Source organism: Bos taurus, chromosome 11 (genome assembly GCF_002263795.3).
Source record: "Bos taurus isolate L1 Dominette 01449 registration number 42190680 breed Hereford chromosome 11, ARS-UCD2.0, whole genome shotgun sequence".
Lineage (NCBI taxonomy): Eukaryota > Metazoa > Chordata > Mammalia > Artiodactyla > Bovidae > Bos > Bos taurus.
The window spans coordinates 97,980,550-97,992,784 of record NC_037338.1 but is presented as its reverse complement, the minus strand read 5'-3'; the positions used below and the strand labels follow the sequence as shown (position 1 = coordinate 97,992,784).

At 45.3% G+C, this 12,235-nt stretch overlaps 1 protein-coding gene across 1 annotated transcript in view; it reads right to left on the bottom strand.

Annotated features, from left to right (window-relative positions):
- GARNL3 (GTPase activating Rap/RanGAP domain like 3) overlaps positions 1-12,008 on the bottom strand; it is a 166,656-nt gene extending 154,648 nt beyond the window's left edge. Inside the window, exon 1 of the mRNA XM_005213214.5 lies at positions 11,803-12,008. Coding sequence (XP_005213271.2) covers positions 11,803-11,894 — 92 coding nt within the window. The 5' untranslated portion in view covers positions 11,895-12,008. The remainder of the gene's footprint in view (positions 1-11,802) is intronic.
- Between the last annotated feature and the right edge of the window lie 227 nt (positions 12,009-12,235).

The window sequence follows — 12,235 nt, the reverse complement described above, 5'->3', positions numbered from 1 at the left end:
CCGCCCAAGAATCTTTTTTTCTTTACTGGATCATTCCCACCAGACATAAATATCTTTATTAAACAAAAGCAGAACACACCAAAACAAAAAACCAAACAGTTTCAACTCACACCCCCTCCGGCCCTGCAAAGAGCTGACTGGGCTCACTGTTTCCAGTTCTGTCCTTTCATTGTCTCCTGAAGCCAGTCCAGTGCAACTTTCACCCTCATTGTTCTAAAGAAGCAGTTCTTGTCAAAGGCCACCTGTGACCCACATGATGCTAAGCCAATGGTCAATTCCTGGCTCTTCATTGGATGACCCAGCAGCAACATTTGACACAGAAAAATCATAACCTCTTTCTGTTTTTTAAAACTATTTACACTAATTTCCTCCTTCCCCCAAATTAAATTAGATCGTGTAGCCATGCTACACAGTGGTTTCACATATAAGTCTCAAAATCTAACTTTTATTTGGGGCTTATGTGAACAGTTAAGCTAAGTCCATCAAATCAGAGTCATCCTTCTCACTAATAAAGTTTGTTTATCGATTCCCTTTTCCTAAAATCTCCTGGTATTCCACACATTTTTCTCACAATGTCTTTACCTTTCCCTATTTCTCTGCGATTCACAGAACAAAACAAAAACCTTGATGCATTCTTTCACAGCTTTCCCACCTGAGAGTCCACATCTGCACTGTCCAGTAAGGCACGCACAAACCATACACGGCTCTGGAGCACTTAAAATGTGGCCGCTCTGAACTAAAATGCTGAAGCAGAAAATATACACCAGATTTCAAAAAGAAAAGGAAATTACCTTAATTATTTGTAATAATGAGTATATGTTAAAATGGTAATATCTGGGGTATACTGAGTTAAATAAAATAAGTTACTGAAATTAAATTTTATTATTATTATTTTTTTACCTTTTAAAATATGGCTACTACTGGATTTCCCTGGTGGTACAGTGGATAAGAGTCTGCCTGCCAAGGCAGGGGACACAAATTTAATCCCTGGTCCAGGAAGATTCTGCATGCTGCTGCTGCTGCTGCTGCTAAATCGCTTCAGTCATGTCCGACTCTGTGTGACCCCATAGATGGCAGCCCACCAGGCTCCCCCGTCCCTGGGATTCTCCAGGCAAGAACACTGGAGTGGGTTGCCATTTCCTTCTCCAATGCATGAAACTGAAAAGTGAAAGTGAAGTCGCTCAGTTGTGTCTGACTTTTAGCCACCCCATGGACTGCAGCCTACCAGGCTCCCCCATCCATGGGATTTTCCAGGCAAGAGTACTGGAGTGGGGTGCCATCGCCTTCTCTGAAGATTCTGCATACCGAGGAGCAATGAAGCCCTCGAGCCACAACTACTGAAGCCCGTGCACCTAGAGCCCATGCTCCGCAACAAGAGAAGACACCACAATGAGAAGACCACGCACCTCAAGAGGAGCCCCTGCTTGCCATAACCAGAGAAAGTCCTTGCACAGCAACAAAAAACCCAGTGCGGCCATAAACAAACACATAAGTAAAATCTGGCTACTAGAAAATCTGAAATTCCATATGTAATTTTACATACTTGCTATTACTAGAAGCTACTTATTCCTTTTCACTAAATAACCACGAACATCGTAGTTATCTTTCCAAGTCAGAATACAGATAGGTATTAATCTTTTTAACAGATGATTAGTATTGTACTGATACATTCCTGATGGACTTTTTTTCCCCACTTTTACAAGCAATCCTACAGCAAACAGCCTTTTGCATACACCTCCTTGGGCCGTCACGCCTCATTGCTAACTCATATTTGCTTCCTGTCCTCTAAGATCCTGGCTCTGGAGACAACCAGATATGTGGTTTATACTTTACAACATCTCTAACTTGCGTGCTGCTTCAGAATTTTTTTCCCCAGGAAAACCAGCAGTGAGCCTCACTGTACAAGCTAAATCTCCTAATTTTCCTATAGCGCTGTTTGTCAGACTTCATCTCTGTTCAGATCTTCAGCTCTGGAAACCAGACAACCAAATATAATTTCTCATATTAACCCTCCAAAGCAAAACTAATTTGACTATTGTTTTCCTCCAAGAAAGGAAGCTGGTTTATATTAACTTAAACTCTTTAGTGAATAATAAAAGTTGTTTTTTCCCTTCTCAGGGGAACAGACATAATATGAAAATTAATTTTCATCTGTTGGCCCTAAGAGCTCATTATGTCAACCCGATACAAGACAGCTCTTAATAGCCTTTCCCAGGAAGACTGCTGTTTTTCCAAAAGAAAATTGACAGTGGCAGATTTATTTGTGATTAAATACTTAAGGGGCTGACATAAACAAAAAGAATAATGACATAATATAGAGGAACAAAGGCTGTGAAAACAACTCACATTAAAATGCTTGTTTACACTACCTGGAAAAAAAAGTTCTCCTGAAAAAAAAAAAAAAAAAAAATCTAAGAGTCAGGGGAAACATAAGGAAGAAGAAAAGGAGGCAAGCAAATGCATAATGGATAATTGTTCTTTTTTGATTCTGTCTTGGCCTAGAAAGCCATCTTCAGGAATAAGAAAGCATTTGTCTTGGCATCAAATTTGTTCTCACAAGGCGTGGGCTCTATGCATTACTAATAAGGAAGTCACTCTGTAGGAAGCAGTACTTGGGAAAGTGAAAAATATGTTTTCTATTTGTAATTCAGAATCTTCTGTCTATGTAGGGCTCTTTTCTCACTGTGGCTAAACTTAGTAAGCATAATTTAACCACTCAACTAAGGTAGTCTTTTACAATGAGTATTTAAGAAATGCAGAAATCCCCATTCGGTGACTCTAGGGTGACATCTGGGAATCTGTAATTTGGAAAGCTTTCCAAATTTAATTGCATTTTTTTTTTTTGGATAGGGACGCCCATCCAGTATCCATTCCCCTTCTTCTGATGATAGCACTGTGATTTTTCCTTTGGGCAATCACTTCTTCATGGTCTTTGTGAAGTGATCTAACCCCGCTCCCCACCCCCCCACCCCCAACCCTGCCCAATTCTGGCTTGGGCACAGGACCCAGGCCCAGCCAATTAGCATGTGTTATCCCCTCTGGTCAAAATGATTGATTCACAGATGAGCATAGAACCCAAGAGATCCAAAGAATGTCAAGCCTGGGGCGTGTTCTAGAACCATTGAGAAGGAGGTCTTATAATATCTTTCTGCTGGGATAGTTCACTGATAGAAAGTAAGCCTGGAATCGTTCATTTTCTTTGTCCCCAGGTGGAAAGACTTTGAGAATCAAGTCAATCCAGAAAATGAAAAAAGACTCCTGAGGACATTATTTGAGCACCTGGTTCTACTCTTTCCTAAAGCTTGGTCTGGGCTTCCCAAGTGGTACCAGTGGTAAATATGCCTGCCAGTGCAGGAGATGCAAGAGACATGGGTTCGATCCCTGGGTTGGGAAGATCCTCTGGAGAAGGTAATGACAACCCATTCCATTATTCTTGTATGTAAAATCCCATGGACAGAGGAGTCTTGCAGGCTACAGTCCATGGGGTCACAAAGAGTGGGATCCTGCTGAGCAACTAACACTTTCACTTTTTAAAGCTTGGTCTTCCCCAGCATTTTGCAGTTTCATGAGCTGATGATTCTCCTCTGCTTGCCATTTACAGCCTTTGATAATCTCAAAAAAATTTGAAAAAGTGCTAAGGTACTAAACAGAAAAAGTGTGATGTATTACTAGTCCTTCCTGTAGCTGAAGAACAACTGTTCAATGGTGATTATAACCAAGAGGCCAGGAGTACGAATTACTTGACCACAATCCAGCCACCAGTTTTCACCTGGTATCAGAGCCACAGGCATTGCTACTCCAAGTGGCAATGAAAGCAGAATTATTACTATAAATGATGGGTGGTAAGAATAGGGAGGCAAGCTTTGACTTCACTATTAAGGAAAGATAATAAAGCTGCCTGATAACAAATGTAGTTGTGGGCTCTCTGACCTTAGATGTAATAAGCAGAAGTTGGATGACCAGCTCCAAGAGTTTCTGTAGAAAAGATTCCTGTATTATCCTAGAGGACTGGTTTTTAAACATGTCCTTGGACCAGCAATTCGGGCGTTACTTGTGAGCTTGTTACAAATGCATCCACAGATCCATCCTCACCCAGAGAATCAGAATCTCAAGGGGGGATGGGGGAAGGACAGGAAACTGTTTTAAGAAGCCCTCTCTATACAGTCAGCAAAAACAAGACTGGTAGCTGACTGTGGCTCAGATCATGAACTCCTTATTGCCAAATTCAGACTTAAATTGAAGAAAGTAGGGAAAACTACTAGACCATTCAGGTATGACCTAAATCAAATCCTTTACGATTATACAGTGGAAGAGAGAAATAGATTTAAGAGACTAGATCTGGTAGAGTGCCTGATGAACTATGAACAGAAGTTCGGGACGTACCATCCCCAAGGAAAAGAAATGCAAAAAGGCAAAATGGCTGCCTGAGGAAGCCTTACAAATAGCTGTGAAAAGAAGAGAAGCGAAAAGCAAAGGAGAAAAGGAAAGATATGCCCATTTGAATGCAGAGTTCCAAAGAACAGCAAGGAGAGATAAGAAAGCCTTCCTTAGTGATCAATGCAAAGAAATAGAGGAAAACAATAGAATGGGAAAGACTAGAGATTTCTTCAAGAAGATTAGAAATATCAAGGGAATATTTCATCTAAAGATGAGCACAATAAAGGACAGAAATGGTATGGACCTAACAGAAGCAGAAGATATTAAGAAGAGGTGGCAAGAATACACAGAAGAACTGTACAAAAAAGATCTTCATGACCCAGATAATCACAATGGTGTGATCACTCATCTAGAGCCAGACATCCTGGAATGTGAAGTCAAGTGGGCCTTAAAAAGCATCACTAGGAACAAAGCTAGTGGAGGTGATGGAATTCCAGTTGAGCTATTTCAAATCCTGAAAGATGATGCTGTGAAAGTGCTGCACTCAATATGCCAGCAAATTTGGAAAACTCAGCAGTGGCCACAGGACTGGAAAAGGTCAGTTTTCATTCCAATCCCAAAGAAAGGTAATGCCAAAGAATGCTCAAACTACCGCACAATTGCGCTCATCTCACATGCTAGTAAAGTAATGCTCAAAATTCTCCAAGCCAGGCTTCAGCAATACGTGAACCGTGAACTTCCAGATGTTCAAGCTGGTTTTAGAAAAGGTAGAGGAACCAGAGATCAAATTGCCAGTGTCTGCTGGATCAAAAAAGCAAGAGAGTTCCAGAAAAACATGTATTTCTGCCTCACTATGCCAAAGCCTTTGACTGTGTGGATCACAATAAACTGTGGAAAATTCTGAAAGAGATGGAATACCAGACCACCTGATCTGCCTCCTGAGAAATCTGTATGCAGGTCAGGAAGCAACAGTTAGAACTGGACATGGAACAACAGACTGGTTCCAAATAGGAAAAGGAGTACGTCAAGGCTGTATATTGTCACTCTGCTTATTTAACTTACATGCAGAGTACACCATGAGAAATGCTGGGCTGGAAGAAGCACAAGCTGGAATCAAGATTGCCGGGAGAATTATCAATAACCTCAGATGTGCAGATGACACCACCCTTATGGCAGAAAGTAAATAAGAACTAAAGAACTTCTTGATAAAAGTGAGAGAGGAGAGTGAAAAAGTTGGCTTAAAGCTCAACATTCAGAAAACTAAGACCATGGCATCCGGACCCATCACTTCATAGCAAATAGATGGGGAAACAGTGGAAACAGTGACAGACTTCATTTTTTGGACTCCAAAATCACTGCAGATGGTGACTGCAGCCATGAAATTAAAAGACGCTTATTCCTTGGAAGGAAAGACCAAACTAGATAGCATATTAAAAAACAGAGACATTACTTTGCCAACAAAGGTCCGTCTAGTCAAGGCTATGGTTTTTCCAGTAGTCAAGTATGGATGTGAGAGTTGGACTATAAAGAAAGCTGAGTGCAGAAGAATCGATGATTTTGAACTGTGGTGTTGAAAAAGACTCTTGAGAGTCCCTTGGACTGTAAGGAGATCCAACCAGTCCATCCTAAAGGACATCAGTCCTGAGTGTTCATTGAAGGATTGATGTTGAAACTGAAACTTCAATACTTTGGCCACCTGATGCAAAGAACTGACTCACTGGAAAAGACCCTGATGGTGGGAAAGATTGAAGGTGGGAGGAGAAGGGGACGACAGAGGATGAGATGGTTGGATGGCATCACTGAATCGATGGACATGAGTTTGGGTAAACTCCGGGAGTTGGTGATGGACAGGGAGTCCTGGTGTGCTGCAGTCCATTGGGTTGCAAAGAGTCGGGCATGACTGAGTGACTGAACTGAACTGAACTTGGGTTTCCCTGATCGTCCAGGGGTTAAGTATCCACCTAGCAATGCAGGTGACACTGGTTCAAGCTGAAGATTCCACACGCTACAGAGCAGCTAAGCCCGTGCATCACAGCTACTGAGCCCATGATCTAGAGCATGTGCTCCACAAGAGAAGGCCTGGAATGACATGCTTGTGCACCTCAACTAGAGAGTAGCCCTCACACTCCACAACTAGAGAAAGTCAGTGCACAGCAACAAAGAGCCAGCAAAGCCAATACATAAATGATTTTTCTTTTAAAAAAGAAAGGAATCCTTCCTGGTGATTCTCATATATGTCAGGTTTGAGAACATTATTAGACTTGAGAGCACTGATTCTCAGTTTCCTAAGCCTCCATCCCCAGAGATTCTGATTGAGTAAATTCGGGGCTGGGCTTGGGGACTTGCATTTCTAACAAATTCCCAGATAATGCTGATGCTGCTGGTCCAGGGACCACACTTTTGAGAACCACTGTTTGAGAGGGTGACCTAAGACATGTCTGAAGTTCCGTTCAGTGTTGAGATTCTCTGATCTTGAGGACTGACGCTGCAAATCCAGTCCTACTGCACGACCCTGTTAACGCTTCGGTTCATGTGTGGTTTGGCTCCATGCAGTGTTGCCGCCAAAATGACACAGCTCAGCAGTAGAAGAGTACTTTAAAATAACTCAGGTTCATCACTAAGTCACAAAAGATAACAGATGTATTTCTTAAAATATAACTTAGAGCAACAAAAACGATAGGGAAACCTATTAGCTGCCCTCAGACAAAGTAGGTGTTTCTGTATCTGACTGGTCAACGCTTCCTAAAGGCTTTTATTTGAGCAGTCCTAACCAGTGCCCTGTGGACCCACTGTCCTTTGCCTCAGTCCTTCTCTTCCTAAATTTACTGCTTCAAAAACTGCAAAGATGCTGGGCAGGACCCTGCTCTCAGGGCAGGGGAGGAGGAAAAACTGAACAGGCAAAGCTAGAATTTTAATGAGGCATGGGAAGGAAAAGGTTGAGAACTTTCACGTAGACATTAATCATTTTTGTCCGTAACAGTTATGATTTAGTCACGCTTTGTGCCAGACACTGTTTTTAGCACTTTGCATAAATCAGTTCACTTAAAGCTCACATCAATATTGTGAGAGCGGTGTTAACTGTCATTTTACAAATGAGTTAACCGAGGCTCAGAGGGGTTAAGCAACTTGTCCAAGGTCACACACAATACAGGTGAGATGTTAGAAACCTGAACTTGGGTCTGTGTGGCTCCCAAGTCCTTGTTCTCGAACACTGCCTGATAAGCCTTCCTACCAATGAGGACAAACACATCTAGGGCAAGCGGCTTCGCAGCACTGGGTTTCCCAGCTAGCCCTTCTCACTGCCACCTGCTAGGAGCCCTCACGCCTGGGCCCCTCCTTGCTCCTTTAAATCCATTATGAGCTGTGTCTGCCCGCAGTTATTGGCGCTGATATGGCAGAGTCAGCAAAGATAGCTGACATCTTGAAAGTAATGCCTTCTTTGCCATGATATCACCAAGATGAATGAATAAATACGGTCAAACCAGATTCTGAAAGGCCCTAAACACGAGGCACCGTCATTTAAACTTGACACAACAGGAAATGAGAAGCAGTAGAGGACTTTGGAGTAGGGAAGGCTAAACCTGCAACACACCCAGAAGTGAGACGGAGGCTCTCTCCCCTGGCTTTCCATCACAGTCATCTGCATCCCACACCCCATCACCATCCTGGACTTTTGGGAACAACAGGCCGGGGGGAGGGACCCACACACCTGTTTGGTTAAGATGTTTCACAGGTGATTCTTCTGTTGGCCCTAAAAGTCCATGATGTCAGTCCAGTACAAGACTGCTCTTCATAGTCTCACTTAAAAGTGAGATGATTTGGATTACTGCATGAAAGAGGTAATTTTTTGTTTGTTTTTAAAATTTTTAGTGTTGTGTTGGTTTCTGCCGTACAACCACGCCAATCAGCCATAATTATACAGCATACCCCTTCCTCCCCAGCCTCCCTGCCCCATCCCATGCCTCCAGGTCATTGCAGAGCACTGGGCTGGGCTCCCTGTGCTACACAGCAGCCTCTCACCAGCTAGCCATCTTACACCTGAGAGTGTGTTTATGTTGATGCTACTTTCTCCACTTGTCCTCCTCTCACCCTCCCCCACTGTGTTCAAAAGTCCATTCTCTACACCTGCATCCCCATTGGTGGTGGTTTAATCACTAAGTCGTGTCCATCTCTTGCGACCCCGTGGACTGTCGCCTGCCAGGCTCCTCTGTCCATGGGGAATCTCCAGGCAAGAATACTGGAGTGGGTTGCCATTTCCCCATTCCTTCCCTGCAAATAGGTTTTATCAATACCATTTTTCTAGATTCCATATATATGTGTTAATATAGTTAATATAGTTAATATAGTATATTTGTTTTTCTCGTTAAAGAGGTAATTTTTTCTTAAAGGAACAAAAACAACTGGAGAAATTGTAGATGAACCTTTAACTGTTTTAAGGCAGGGAAGCCTTTGGTAACTAAGAATAAACAAGATGAATAAATTAATAGATTTGACTAAACTTAAAAAAATAATTGTCTAAAAGCATTGTAAAGAAAGTTAGAAGGCAAATAATGAACTATAAAAATACTTGCTACATATGTGACCAAAAAATTAATTCCCTTAATAAATATAAAGTATTTCAATAAGGAAAGGATAAATATTCCCAAGGAAAAATGGACAATGTGCATGATATGTATTTCATTTGAAAAAGAAATACAGATTATGAGTTAATGTGAGAAAAAAGTTTCATCTCACTACTAAATGTGGGAATTCAAGTTAAAATAAGGTACCACTTCGGCAAATATTTATAAATAGTAATGCCTTATAAATAATGCCTAGCATTTGAAGATGAAAAAAAACAGGAATGTTTATATGCTCTTGGGAGAACTGTAAACTGCCACAACTTTCCAGCATTTTGGCCTTATGCTTCAAAGCCTTTAAAATGTTCATTTTCTTGGGTCCAATAATCTCCATCACTGCTATGAATTTCTCTGAAGATGATAACCTCTTACAGACTCACATACAGACAAATGCATGTGCATTCCATGCGTCTTTAGTACAAGTGAAAAACTGATAATAAACTGCATGTACAATAATAAAGTGTGGCTTAAATACATTGTCCTCCAATAAATTATTTTTATAATCAGAAAAATGGTAATTGTTATTTCTAAGGTTTATATGATACTATCATGGAGTGTTAAATAAAGGGAAAAACCTCTGGAGGCTGTGAAGTCATTTCAGGTATACGGTCATGAAGACAGAGGAGGAGTAAAAGTGAGATTCCAAAGGAAGAGAGAAACTTTCTAAACCAGTGTTGTCCAATATTGGAAACATTAGTCATAGGTGGCTATTTAAATGGACTCCCTGGTGGTTCAGATGGTAAAGAATCTGCCTGCAATGCAGGAGACCCAGGTTCAATCCCTGGGTCGGGAAGATCCCCTGGAGAAGGAAATGGCAACCCACTCTAGTATTCTTGCCTGGGATATCCCATGGGCAAAGGAGATTTAAAGTGAAATAAAATTTCAAATTCATTTCCTTAGTTGGATTAGCCATATTTCAAGTGCTCAATAGCCACAGGTGGCCAGTGGCCACAGAATCAGCACAGATTATAGAATGCCTCCATCATCACAGAAAGTTCTATTGGACAGAGCTGCTCTAAACATTCTACCGCAGGCCTGGATCCAGCTTTTGACTCATCTCTTCAGCCTCATTTCTTGGTACACTTCCCATCCTTCGTGCTCCAGCAAGAGTGTAAGCATCAGAAGGGCAAAAACCATACCTGCCTCGTGCTCAGGGAAAGGTAATATCCCAGTAATTATCCTCAGTGATGTGTGGAATAGTAGATCAATGTGTAGACTGCTGAGACAGCACAGAGCTCAGCCTGGGGTTCAGGGAAGACTTCCCAGAGGAGGAGGGAAAGGCATTACCCAAAGACTAAAGAAAAGACTATTTATTCTAAGAGCATGGTATGAGTCAAGGCACAGATGAGAGACAGCACAGCATAGGGGAAGAATCACCAGCTGGTCAGGCATTTATTTACTCAACAGATAGTAAACGTCTGTGATGGGCTAGGTTTGAGCCAGGCTCTGATGACAGAGCAGTGAACAGCTACAGTCCCTGTTCTCAGGAGATTGACACTCTTATCCAGTATTGTGGGAGCACCAAGGGTGAGGTGAGGTGCCCAAGAGCCTGGCATCTCATATTCAGGGTCCTGTTGGTTTCTTTATCCTAGCTTTTCTTCTACAGGAGGGCCAGAGTCCCACTTCCTTTCTTTCTCCCTTTTCTCTGCCTCAGCCCAGATGGAGGCCCTGGGGGATGGAGAACTCTCAGGAGTGGGGAGCAGGGGTAAGGCATGGGAAGGGCAGTGGACAGTGTGGTAAGGCTCTTCCAGCGGACAGCGAGGATGTGGATTGAAGAGGTGGAAGAGGGACTTCGCTGGCGGTGCCAATCCAAGAGCGCTGGGGGTTCGATCCCTGGCCCGGGGACTAGATTCCAACATGCTACAACTAAAGACAGAAGATTCTGCTTGTCGCAACTAATGCCAGGTGCAGCCACGGGGGAAATTTTTTTTGTTTAAAATAAAGAGAGGTGGAAGAATAAAGACAGAAAAGTGTAGTTGGGGGGCTGCTAGAGTATTCTAGAAGAGGCCAGAAACTGAAAAAACGGGAGGGCCCACTTCAGCGACGTCAGAGCGGGAGAGAAGGCACTCTAAGTTAAGAAGATGCCCTCCGAGGGAAGGAATCTAGCCGGGCAGACGGAGCGCCACCGAGGCCGGCGGGGGAGCGCGTGTCAGCGGGGCAAGGTTCCAGGGAGAAGGACCCGAACACCTCAGGCGAGTTCCCCAGGGGCGCGGGCGAGAGGGGCAAGGCAGCCCTGGCAGAGGAAAGGCGTCGGCGGGTCAGAGGGGTCGGGCACGTCGGGGCCAACGGCCAGGATGGGCGGGGCCCAGAGGCAGCAGGTGTGCTTACCTGAGGGGCCAGGCGGGGAGGCTGGAGCTGGCCCGGGTCCTGGGGCGGCGCAGAGGAACTCCCCCGGTGGAGGGAGACTTTCCTCCCTTAGACGTTAGGGGGGCTATTTCCCGACCTTGTCCTTGAGCATTTACAAGAGGCGGACAGCCCGAAATCTGCATACAGCCAACGGCTTTGCTCGGGGCCTGCCAAGGGACCGACGCTTTTGGGGGCGTCTCGTCGGGATGGGATTCTCGTCAGGCGCTTCTCTGAGGCGACTCCCTCCCGCACCTGCCGCTCGGGAGGCCCAGCCCCCCTCGATTCCCGGCCGCTGGGCTCAGGCTCCTTGCCGGATTCCCCTCAGACTCACCCAGACCCCGCCGAGACCCCTCCTCGAGCCGCGGCTTCGCGGCCCTCGGTCCCCTCAGACCGCCACCCCCCACGTGGCTGGCTCCCCACTTCCGCCCCTCCCGGCCTCACCCCTCCCGGACCGCTGTACCTGGGGCTCTCGAAGCTGCACCCCCTGCGCCGCAGCGCCGCCCTCTTCTGCCGCAGGAGCGCAGCGGCCGCCCCGCCGGGCTCCGGCTCCATCGCCCCGGGCGGGGGCCGCGGGCTCGGGCGCACTCGGGTGGGCTCGGGCCTCGGCGGGGCTCGGCGGGCCGCTCGGCTACCGCGCCGCAGCCCACGCCCCGCCCCGCGCGCCTCAGCCCGGCCTAGGCCCCGCCCCAAACTTCAGTCCAGTCCGCGCCCCTCGATCGGGGTGGGGGTGGGGGTGGGTCTAGGCCCCGCCCCTGCCCCGCCCCGAGACTGAGTCCCGCCCATTCTCTGCCCCTCAGCCGCTTCAGACCCCGCCCAACCCCGCCCCGAGCTGCAGCCCCCGCCCACTCAGCGACTGTCTGCAGGGTCCAGGCCCACCCCAGCTCCGCCCCGCG